The sequence below is a fragment of the Sinocyclocheilus rhinocerous genome, unplaced genomic scaffold (assembly GCF_001515625.1).
Source record: "Sinocyclocheilus rhinocerous isolate Xijiao unplaced genomic scaffold, SAMN03320098_v1.1 scaffold580, whole genome shotgun sequence".
NCBI classification, from domain to species: Eukaryota; Metazoa; Chordata; class Actinopteri; order Cypriniformes; family Cyprinidae; genus Sinocyclocheilus; species Sinocyclocheilus rhinocerous.
The window spans coordinates 480,300-491,573 of NW_015670982.1; the positions used below are offsets into that span (position 1 = coordinate 480,300).

Sequence of the window (11,274 nt, forward strand, 5' to 3'; positions counted from 1 at the left end):
CAGGGGTGGACTTACCCATTAGGCAAAGGTAGGCGACCGCCTTGGGCCCCCAAAAGCCAAGGGCCCCCTAAAATGCTTTTCATATAGGAGATGCGCATTAAGCGCTGACACGCAAATGGTTGCTGATTACGGTGTTTATTACCACGACAACCGTCCGAGTTGAACGTGCTTTTTGTGTATCCTGCTTGAAGGAGATGAAAATATTATGCATCTGAAGCTGTAAATAAATATTGAGAAACATGTATTATATGTTTATAATTGTTTTAAATGCCGCTTACTCATTTATGAGAAGGAACCAAGTTGAGGACACATACGCAGTTACTTTTTTGGTTGATATAATCCTTATGTGTGTAAATGTATAATTGCTTTTTCATAATTTTTTCAGTTTTATTTAAATTTGTAGTTAAAATAACTAAAAATAAATGTATTTTAAAGTTTAGAATTAGACAGCCTTTCATCAGTGGACTTTCCTCGTCAATATAGGCTATATTTTTTCGCACTTTTCTCATTCTATATTTCTGACGTTCCAAAAGCGCCTCCTGCTGGCAGAGAATGAATGTTCATTTTCAATAATCCAGTCTGTAGTTTTTGTGCGAAATGCGAAAATCCACCCACATAACCCCTTTTAAATTAATATAATAATTTATACTTCTGACTCACCCCTGGTTTAAACGCTAAATTGTGAGGTTTATCATTTTATAATTTATTTTGTTTTTGTGAAAACCTGTATCTCAACTGTAAATCAGTTGCTATTTCGTGGTCTACAACATGAAAGAAAGCCATTATAACATGTACATGAAAAATGTAGAAACATTGAACACAATTATGGGGCACCATTGTGCAGCAGCAAGCATCACAACAAAAAAGGAACCTCAAGGTTGATCTAGGAAAATGTGTGCAAATGTATAGGGCCCCATTCCTATATTTTGCCTGGGGCCCCCAATTCATTAAATCCGCCCCTGCACTTGGGGTCCCTGGACATCCGTTTGATATAAATAACAGGGACAGGAGTAACAGGAGTTTATAGAGTTTGTTTCATAGAGTAGAAATCCTCTGCTTTATTTCTATAGTATCTGTAATAAGTGCAAGCACTTTTCTGACTAAAGAAATGAACACCTACATATCTAAATGTATACTGGTTTAAATCATGTAGCTCAAATATTTGTCTAAAAACAAATCAGAATGAGCTGATATGTATTTAATAAATATTTAATATTCATTCATTAGAAGTAGCTCACAATTTCTCATGTGGTTAGAAGCTGAAAGCCATTAATATTTAAAATCAGTGGATGTTAAAATAATTACAGCTGTAGATTATTACGGAGTTATAATATCAAGTGTGCATTCAAATGAAAAACTGCCACCCTTCATGTTGCCACTGAGTGATTAGAGCCTCAGTTCATTGCTAATCACTTTTTGCATTGCTGCCATCTCAGCATTTTGTAATAGCACACAAAAGTCTTGGAAAAGATGTTTTTGAATTGCACTTGAGGGTGAAGTACACTTGACAGCAGTGTTGATTTATTAATTTGTAAGATGAAGAGAAACAAGTTCAAGTTCTGCCTTAAAGCTTTTCCGCTTTGGTCAGTGAGCCGGCACATCCATAAATGAGCTTGGCTGCTCTGCAGTCTTTTCTTTGCTAATTCATCAATACATGTTTACCCAGACTCATGTTTCACTAGAACATCTCTTTAATGATAAGCACTGTCAGTTTGAATTAAATCTGACAGTTCCCTTGACAGAAGTGTGTTCTCTCTCTCTCTCTCTCTCTCTCTCTTTACAGCTCGTGGGGAGCCTGTTGGACTTTTGTTTCTACACTTTCCGTGAATCCCAGGCTCTGAAGGTTGAGTTCCCTGAGATGTTGGTGGAAATTATCAGTGACCAGATACCAAAGGTGGAGTCGGGCCTAACACACACCCTCTACTTTCATAAGAAATGACTGAAAGCTCACAAAAGGAGGGAAAAATGAAGGATCAAATGGAAACGCAGAGGACACCCAGCCCTCAGAGAGCGAACAAGAGCAAGCCCGCTATGCACAAAGCAAGGCGTAACAAGAGGCTTGGTTTAAAGCCATATAAGGCTTGTGTAGTGAGGGAAGGCAAAGAGCGATCTCTGTACCCGGCCAACAGAGAAGAACTCCTATTTCATGTGACACTTCCTTAACCCCAAAGACAATGCTGACAGTGTTCTGTGTGGATATGAAGCCATATTCTTTGGTAAAGCTATAGTGCATAGTCACATGTGAATACATGACACACACAGAAATATGGGCCCACATACTAGACATATCCTTGAATCCCAGACCTGTCAGTCTGCCAGTAAACACCACTGCATTTGTATGTAACTATCCTACATTCTGGCATTTATAAAATTCCAGGCAAGATTCAGTAATAAAACTGCTTTTTATTGCTGATTAAGACAGAAAAATGTCCTGCATCCCTTTCATGAAAAGTCGATTAAATTAGGGTGTTTGCAAAGAGGAAATAAGATACATTACAAGGGCTACAATATGTTAGATATAGCTAAATTGTGACTAATTGGTGCACAGAAGTAATTGTAGAAAGAATCAAATTGAAATCTATCTGCAAAAATGGCATAAATGTGTATTTTGATGACTTGACGTTTTTACATAGTGAGTACTGGCCACGCTGATGCAGTGCTGTGGTGGCCTGATGATTGATAAGCTGAAAAATGGCAGCTCAAAAAAAAAATGCTATTGAACCGGACAGAGAAAAAAAAACTGCAACTATAACAAACATTATGGCTCGTCTTGGAAAAATTTTAAAAAATGAGCTCATGCAGACACACATGCCACATTTTGTGTGCGACCTTGGACTGTAGCAAATTTAGTAAATCATACCTAAGCTGTTTCTAAACCGGCTCCCTTTTGACGTTAAGGAAAATACAGTACTAATTTACAATTCCAGAAAAGAAAGGCATTTTATATGATTGTGAAGTTTTTGTGTTTCAAAGAATCAATCCAGCTAGAAGCCATTTTCTAACAAGGTGCTTCTGTTTTCTTAACATAAATAGTAGATGATTTTCAGTAGCAGCACATGTACAGTTAGATACCGTATGGGGAAAATCAGCTTTTCTGAAGCATACAGCTTTCATATTAGTAAACAACAATAACAGCTATAGTCCACGTAGTAGTCTACTGTAAGAAAGAGACATGGTTACACAGACTAACAACAACAGTATCCTGCTCATAAACACACAATATATGTGTATCATATGATTATAATTGTTGCTTGTAGGAAGATTTTTCAAACGTTGTACATAGGAAGTTTTTGATTTAAACCACCTTGCAATTAAAACCTGGCTATTTGGGGAAATACCAGTCGATTTGTGAGTACTTGAGTGAATTGTTTCTTAAAAAAGGAATTTGGACCACTGTTTCATGTTTCATAACCCCACTGTGCTGCTGATGGAATAAAAAGAGGTACCGCTAGTTCTGAAATGCTGTGAGTCAGAGGACAATGAAGGTTTGAGTGTGTTTCGTGTGTTTGTGTACATGTATTTGTTTTTCTGTTTTTCTCTCAAATTTATTAAAGGCACAGGAAAGCTGAATGATTTTTGAGAGGGCATTGTTGGTTTTCTCTGATAGGATTAGAATGATCCTATTGGCTGATTTTGATTTGCACAGACACAATGATGTGATCATTGGGATATTAGATGTTCTGCTATTGTGTTGGTTATGTAATGTGCTTTGGGGGGTGGGGGTCAGGTTGGGACATTTGTGAACTGGAAAGGTCAGAGAACTTTTGATGTTTGCCTTTTTGATGTAGCTGGTTGGTGGTAAAAAACTGTTGGGGGACAAAAAAAAATCATAATTCTAATCATTTAAATAAGAACAATCAAATCAATCTGTGGTACCCAGGCATAACCCATTTCACCGACCTGTCAATACACTGTACGTTGGACGTTTTTGATGGACCTAAAACTAGATGTTGCAAAGGTATTTACAGTAGTCTCTTTTTTTTCCCAACCTTTCCCTTTTTTAAATACACCGATATATAAATGAGAATACATGTTAAAAGGTTCATAGGATGTATGTGAAGTATTTTTGAGAGATTCTATTTTGCCGGACTCAATATATTAGTAATTTGTCTAAAAAGAGTATATGAGATCTTTTGTAAAGTGAAACGTTTATGCATGCTTTTTGAAAAGATGTTTACAGTGTATTTAAGAAGGGAAACTTGTGCCTTTTTTCTCAAAAGTTACCATTTTACAGTATCTATTGTAAATAAATCAGTGAATTACGATGTTGCGTTGTATGGAACATTTCTATATTAAATATTTGTCAGAGGCTGGGATGAAGTTCACATATTTCCCTGACTGTCAATCAGAATCCAGAGCAAGACCCAGAGAGCATGGTGGATATACATTTAATTTATATTTACTTTTCACAGCAAGAGAGACTTGTTTACTCCCCGAATGTCACTAACTTAAAACTTGTCATTTTGATCTGTAGTAATGTGAACTAATTGTATGTTTTTGTGTTTTCCTCTTCGCTTCGCCTACAAATCTAACAAAAAAAACACAACGCAGTGCTCTCATCAGAGGTTAGCTACAGTATATTATGCTGAAAGGAAAAGTACTTGTGGTTGCCAAATATTTTTATCCCAGATTTAAATATAATAAATATATAAATAAAAATCAAACCAAGAAAAAAAAAAAAACATTCACACTGAATTTGAAGTTTTGCACTCTTAAAAACTTTTTTTGTGTGTGTTTCACAAGTTATTGTCTTGTGAACCAACAACGCTCTTTATTATTATTATTGTTGTTGTTCATAGTATATGGAAAATGTATGGGATTTTTTAAAATAGTATAAAACAAATTCACCCTTTATCTAAGAAAACCTAAATAAAGAACTAGGACAGGGAGCAAAATTGAACCTGAACTGTCTGATATGAATTCAGATGTCCATCGGCAACTTAAGTATAGGTTGCCATGCTTGTTGCAGCATGTTTGCAATTTGTGTTTCTCCATCACCAAATGATAAAGCTTGAAATATTGAAAGTTGGTGTGGATCCACGCTTTTGAGTTGCTTGTTACTTCAGCTTTGACAGTCTGCACATGACTTTTTAGACGTGTTTTTGGGGAGTCTAATAACATGTAAAACTATGCATTTGTACAAATCACATTACCACCAAGCAGCACCTTTGTGCAAAATAAGGGCAAAGCATGATCAAGGCAACCAGTATGTTGAATCAGAATAAAATACAGTTTATTAGTGAAAACCCACAGATCACATGTTGTGTTTGCACATTAACACTCATGTGTTAATGGATATTGATTTTTCTTCTTTTTTTGGGGATAAATCTGAATTTGTGTGCTCTACATTGTTTAAAATGACAAAGCCATATCTCTTTTGTGACAAGAGCATTTCCTGTTCATATTTTGATTTTTCCCTTTTTTAAAAATCAGCGCTTTGTACAATACTTGTTAGCAAATCTCCTCAGTACAGAAATATACAACATGAGCAAAAGACAGATGCAACTAGTTCGTCTAAACTGTATATCTTGATGCAGATTTTGCCATAACTGTGTTTGCAGAAACATCAAGGGATTCCAATAAACCTGTAAAACCCACAGATCACATGTTGTGTTCGCACATTAACACTCATGTGTTAATGGATATTGATTTTTCTTCTCTTTTTTGGGGGATAAATCTGAATTTGTGTGCTCTACATTGTTTAAAATGACAAAGCCATATCTCTTTTGTGACACAAGAGCATTTCCTGTTCATATTTTGATTTTTCCCTTTTTTAAAAATCAGCGCTTTGTACAATACTTGTTAGCAAATCTCCTCAGTACAGAAATATACAACATGAGCAAAAGACAGATGCAACTAGTTCCTCTAAACTGTATATCTTGATGCAGATTTTGCCATAACTGTGTTTGCAGAAACATCAAGGGATTCCAATAAACCTGTTAACAATTAATTACTGTGCACTCTTTCTTTTGCCACTAAAGAATCTCTTAAACCTCTTCACATTTTTAAATCTCACCTTAAAACATATTTCTTTAGGGTATTTATATATACTTTATATTGTTTTTATTTCTAATGTGGTTTAAAGGTGTTTTTGCTTATTTTCATACATTTTTATATGGTGCATTTTGATGTTTTATTTGTTATGTAAAGCGCTTTGAGAAGTAACATTTAAAGGCGTTGTAGAAAAATAAAGATTATTATTATTATTAAAGACAATTCATTAAAAAAATTCAAGATCAGGAATTGGTGTTACTTCTGCTGTAAATCACAATGTATACTACACAAATGTATTTGATTTTTGGCCGGAGAACATCTAGTAATGTTCATAGAGTTAAAGGGGTCATATGATGCTATTTTAAAGATCATTATTTTGTGTATTTGGTGTAACAGAATATGTTGACATGCTTTAATGTTCAAAAAACACATTGTTTTTCAAATACTGTACATTATTGTAGGTCCTCTATGCCCCGCCTTTCTCAAACACGTAGTTTTCAACAAAGCCCCCTCCTTTGATAAGCGCAGTCTGCTCTGATTGGCCAGCTGACCCAGTGCATTGTGATTGGCCGAACATCACAAACACGCGTCGGAAATGTAACGCCCCTTACCATAACTTCAGCTTTCAAAGTAAATATCAAGACAGTTAATAATGTCGTTAGTTTTACCATCAGTTCAAGCCCGAAAGGGCAACAGAGTGGCATGACAGACACAGTGATGATGCAGTACACAAGCCGCGGTTAAGACAGCTGACATCTGTCTTTCGCACTGACATGGCTGCATCAACACTACTGCTGTTCCTGAAAAGGAAAACTTGAAATCACATCATATGACCCCTTTAAGTATTTCAAGTACATTAGAAAGTGTATTTGAATGTAGTGATGAAATACGGTTTCCTTTTTTTTTAATATATATTTGTGTGAATTTGGTGATATGTTCCAGGTGAACTTAAGGGCAGTTCACAAAGTACACGCTCTTGTATTGCTTTTGTGATCTGCAGCTCCCACCGATACTTTCAAATAGAGTGGATTTTGTCGGATGATCTGCAGGACCATTAACTCAAAACCGACTTCCTTCTTGAACAACTATATAAATGAAATCTGTCAACAACAACAAAAAAAAATCATCTCGTGGGTGAAGTGAAGTGTTCATATTGTGAAGTGTTTTACACTCAATGTTCAATTTGTTCACATGAACTAAGAATAAATTACTTTTACAGCATTCATTAATGTAGGGTAATGTAAATTGTTAGGGTTAGGTTAGTAATTACTTTTTCATTACTTTTACAGCATTCATTAATGTAGGGTAATTTTAATTTCTATACTAAAAGATTATTAGTTGCTGTATAAATTAATTTGTATTGTATTTTGAATTAACATGAATTAACAATGAACAAAATATATTTTTTAAACTATAAGCATAACATTCGCAATAAAACTGAAGAAGCAACAGCTCTTTTTTCTCCATATCATTTCTATTTTTCTATATTATTGACAGAAGAAGAAAAAATGAGTGCTGGAAGTTCTATCCATTGGTTTTTGGTTTGATGGAGGCAGATATGAATATGAGTTTGCAGGGACACGCGGACTAAAGTTCAGCCTGTGTCACCAGATAGAAGTCTGTCATTTCACTCGAATATCGAGTTGACATTCTGATTATTAATTATGAGATGAATGGAAAAGGAAATGGAAAAAAAGAGAAACAAATGCATGGATGAATTGTTCACAATAAGTGTTTAGAAGCAAGGTAAGGTGATTTTTTTATTTTTATTTCATGTGGTCTTTACCCTAGATCAGTGATCCTCAAATCTGGCTCGCGGGATCCACTTTCCTGCAGAGTTTAGCTCCAACCCTAATCAAACAACTATACCTGTGATTTTCGAATGATCCGGAAGACATTGATTAGCAAACTCAGGTGTTTGATTAGGGTTAGAGCTAAACTCTGCAGGAAAGTGGATCTCGCGAGCCAGATTTGAGGATCACTGCCCTAGATTAATAAATGAAAGTATTGTTCATTGTTAATTCATTATACCCAACCTATACCTACTTATGTTAATAAACTGCACCTTATTTTAAAGCGGTACTGCTCATACTGTAGATGTTTTAGAGATGTAGGGGTCAACTGTAGTGGATAACAGTAGGAAGACAGTGAATTGGATCATAGGATGCTGCAGACATCTGAGTGGGTGCTGAGTGAGTGGAAAGAAACAGCAGCAGTAGGAGAAAAAAAACCCTGGATACATTATGTGGCAAAGCCCAATGGAAAACAGAAAGAGAGAGAGAGAGAGAGAGAGAAGAACGCACACGCTTAAAGAAAATAGGAGAGTACATCTGAGCGACAAAGTCATAATTCAAACCTCTGGCAGATTTTAGTTTTAGCAAATTATATTTCTCCAGGGGAAATGAGCATGAATGAGGAAGTACGTGATTATGGTAATATGTGAAGAAAACTGCAAGTCTCGTCTGCATTTACTGGTCTAGCAGTGACGGAAAAATCCTCGGAAAACAGCATGAGAGAGCGAGATCTTCTGACAAAGAACATAAGCATTAACAATGTAACACCTCCACGTCCTCAGAGAGAAAATTCACCATTAACCTCGTTAGAAGCCCGATCTAAAAAATGGGCTTGTTTGCCAGACTGTGAGAGTAGACAGTATTACTTTTGCGCGAATCCGCAGCCCACTCCAAATCTCTCCCAGATTGCCAATAGCGCAAGCTGTGTAGTCCTGCCAGATAAACAGAATCTATTGGATCAGGCAGATTTCAGGGCTGTGGCTTCACACATGGCGGCTTCTGTGCCCCAGATTCTCTGCTTGCAGACACTCAATCCTTTTCTGTTTTGTTTTTCACTGTCCCACGTTCCCTGTCTCATTCATCTGAGATATAATACATAACAGTTTGATTATATTTTATACATACGCAGCATGAAGTATTCTTACAGCACCTAGGTGAATAAGGTAAAAAAAGAAAATGTAAATAATAGATACTACCATACTTCTCCAGTTGATTGATAAACATTAAGAATTGCAATTTTTTTTGTATTACACATTTTTAAATTAACTAATTATATACGCACTAATTTGTATACATTTCCAGAACAGAAATCTGTACATTGGATAAAGCCAGGTTTGTTTTACATATTAGATTCAAAGTTTTTTTTTTTTTTTTTTTACAGTTGATTTTGGGTTTCTCTTTTCATCACTTTATAAATCGGAAAATTCAACAGTAAGAAAAAAAAATCACTATAATTTAGGAATAAAATGTTTAAACTAGCCTAAAGCAATGCGTAATTATCTCAAAATTGACCAATGCATAAAAAAATGCAGTGTTTTTGCCTGTGGTGTCTTGCCTTAAGGAGCACAAAGAAAGTGTAGTATCTTCACTGTACTGTACAAAACAAGGAGGAGGGACATCTTCATCTAAGATCGGATGCAGTGCTACGTTGCGCCGTCTCACTCTTTCAGGCAGAGGAATAGGAAACATGGCACAAATAGTGATTTGGTCTTAACTCATGACCATGGAAAGAAAAAGAAAAGAAAAAAAAAACAGATGGGAACTTTGAGGTTATACTGCATCCAAGGAAACAGAAGTGAAAGGGAGACACAGAGGGAGAGAAAAAGAAAGCCAGAGGGTGAGAAAATGAGATGAAGCGGACATGGATGGTGGGAGGGTGAGTTTGCCCATCTCATTAGCTCGGGCTCATTTGATTATGTAAGCACCCGGCTTTTCGACACATTACCTATTTTTAGCCCGCTCCCATGTCTCGTCCTATCATCTGCTCTATTAGTTATTGGAAGTCTGTGACTCTACCATGTCATGATAATTATGTAATACGTGGCACTCAAACACACACATTCGGGGACACACATCTCAGACATTTGCACGCTAATGATGTGTACAGTGCACTGAAGTGTGATATAACGCACACACGAGTGCAGCAAAGTCTGGAGGTGCTTTGCAAGCTAATTAGACAGAGGCTGTGACTTCAGTTGTCAAGAAATCAAAATTCAAGAAATTACCCTGTTTACTATTTATGCATTTCTGGTTTTATTTTGAGCGACTGTTAAAGACATAAATTGAGTTGGTAATCTTTCATGAAAATTCCTGATCCTAATGACCTGCCTTTTTGTTTTGGGGGGATGCTAGCAAAAACTATTTTTTTGACCCCTCCCCTCTAACTACCAGGCATAAAGACACCACTTTTCAGAATTCAATCAGTTCCTGAAGTCATTTTCTCAGTAAAGGGAGGGTTCAGCCGAAAACAAAACGTGCGTAACTCATTTTAATTCAGTAATATGATATATTTCTCAATAGCTACATTTACATGCACTTAAATAATCAGTCTATAATCAGATTGATGTCTTAATCAGACTGAAAAGCATTCAAGTAAACACCTCAATCTATCTAATCCATCTGAGCTCAGTCTAAATTATTTTTTTTAAAAGCTTGAATCCGACTATTTTCTTAATCATATTCAAAAATTATTTGCACACATGCGCAGTACCGTGATGCCGGTTTACACGTGAATATTTGCTAAAAAGCTCTTCTGACACAAATGTCAGCTTTTCTTTTAGATATGCACATGTAAATGAACATGTGAATCAGAATTAGGGTTCATATAAACAGAATTCCAAATCTGAAATCAGATTGGGTTCATTCCAGTTGGCGAGAATTAGTACATGTAAACATACCCAACAAAACAGGATGTTTAAATAAATAAAATTAAGAAGTCATCGCTCCACTGCACTAGTGTCACGGTTGCACTACTGAGTGGAGTGAGGAGCAAGGAACGGCGGGAGACGAGGAGTACATCAATCCAGAGAGATTTAATGATAACAAGGAAACATGGAAAACTCACATAGCACATGTAGACATGAACAATACCGGACGCAGAACTAAAAACAGGGAACACTATTTAAACACATGACAAGACGAGGGGATGAAAGGGCGGCGCCCGTTCCGGGACCCATGGCGGATCTGGCAGTTTGGGGCGCCATGGCAGAGCAGGCAGACTCGGAGGCCATGCAGCAGGTAGTTCAGGAGGCCATGGCAAAGCAGCCTCCGAGGCCGCGGCCCCAGCCCCAGCCCCCGCCCCGGCCTCTACGGCTGGAGCCCTACTACACCCCCCATAAAAATACTTGGGGATGCTTACGGGCTCCGAGGCCCTCCGTAAACCATAACAGGGGACTTCCTGGGTTCTTCCCTGGGTTCCTCCCTGGGCTCAACAGGGGATCCAGAGCCCTCCCTGGGCTCAACGGGGGATCAGGAGCCCTCCCTGGGC

At 37.0% G+C, this 11,274-nt stretch overlaps 1 protein-coding gene across 1 annotated transcript in view; it reads left to right on the forward strand.

Moving 5' to 3' along the window:
• Nucleotides 1-4,633, forward strand: part of nr3c2 (nuclear receptor subfamily 3, group C, member 2) — an 83,778-nt gene extending 79,145 nt beyond the window's left edge. Inside the window, exon 9 of the mRNA XM_016546542.1 lies at nt 1,784-4,633. Within this exon, the coding sequence (XP_016402028.1) occupies nt 1,784-1,939 (156 nt within the window). The 3' untranslated portion in view covers nt 1,940-4,633. The remainder of the gene's footprint in view (nt 1-1,783) is intronic.
• The last annotated feature ends 6,641 nt before the right edge of the window (nt 4,634-11,274 follow it).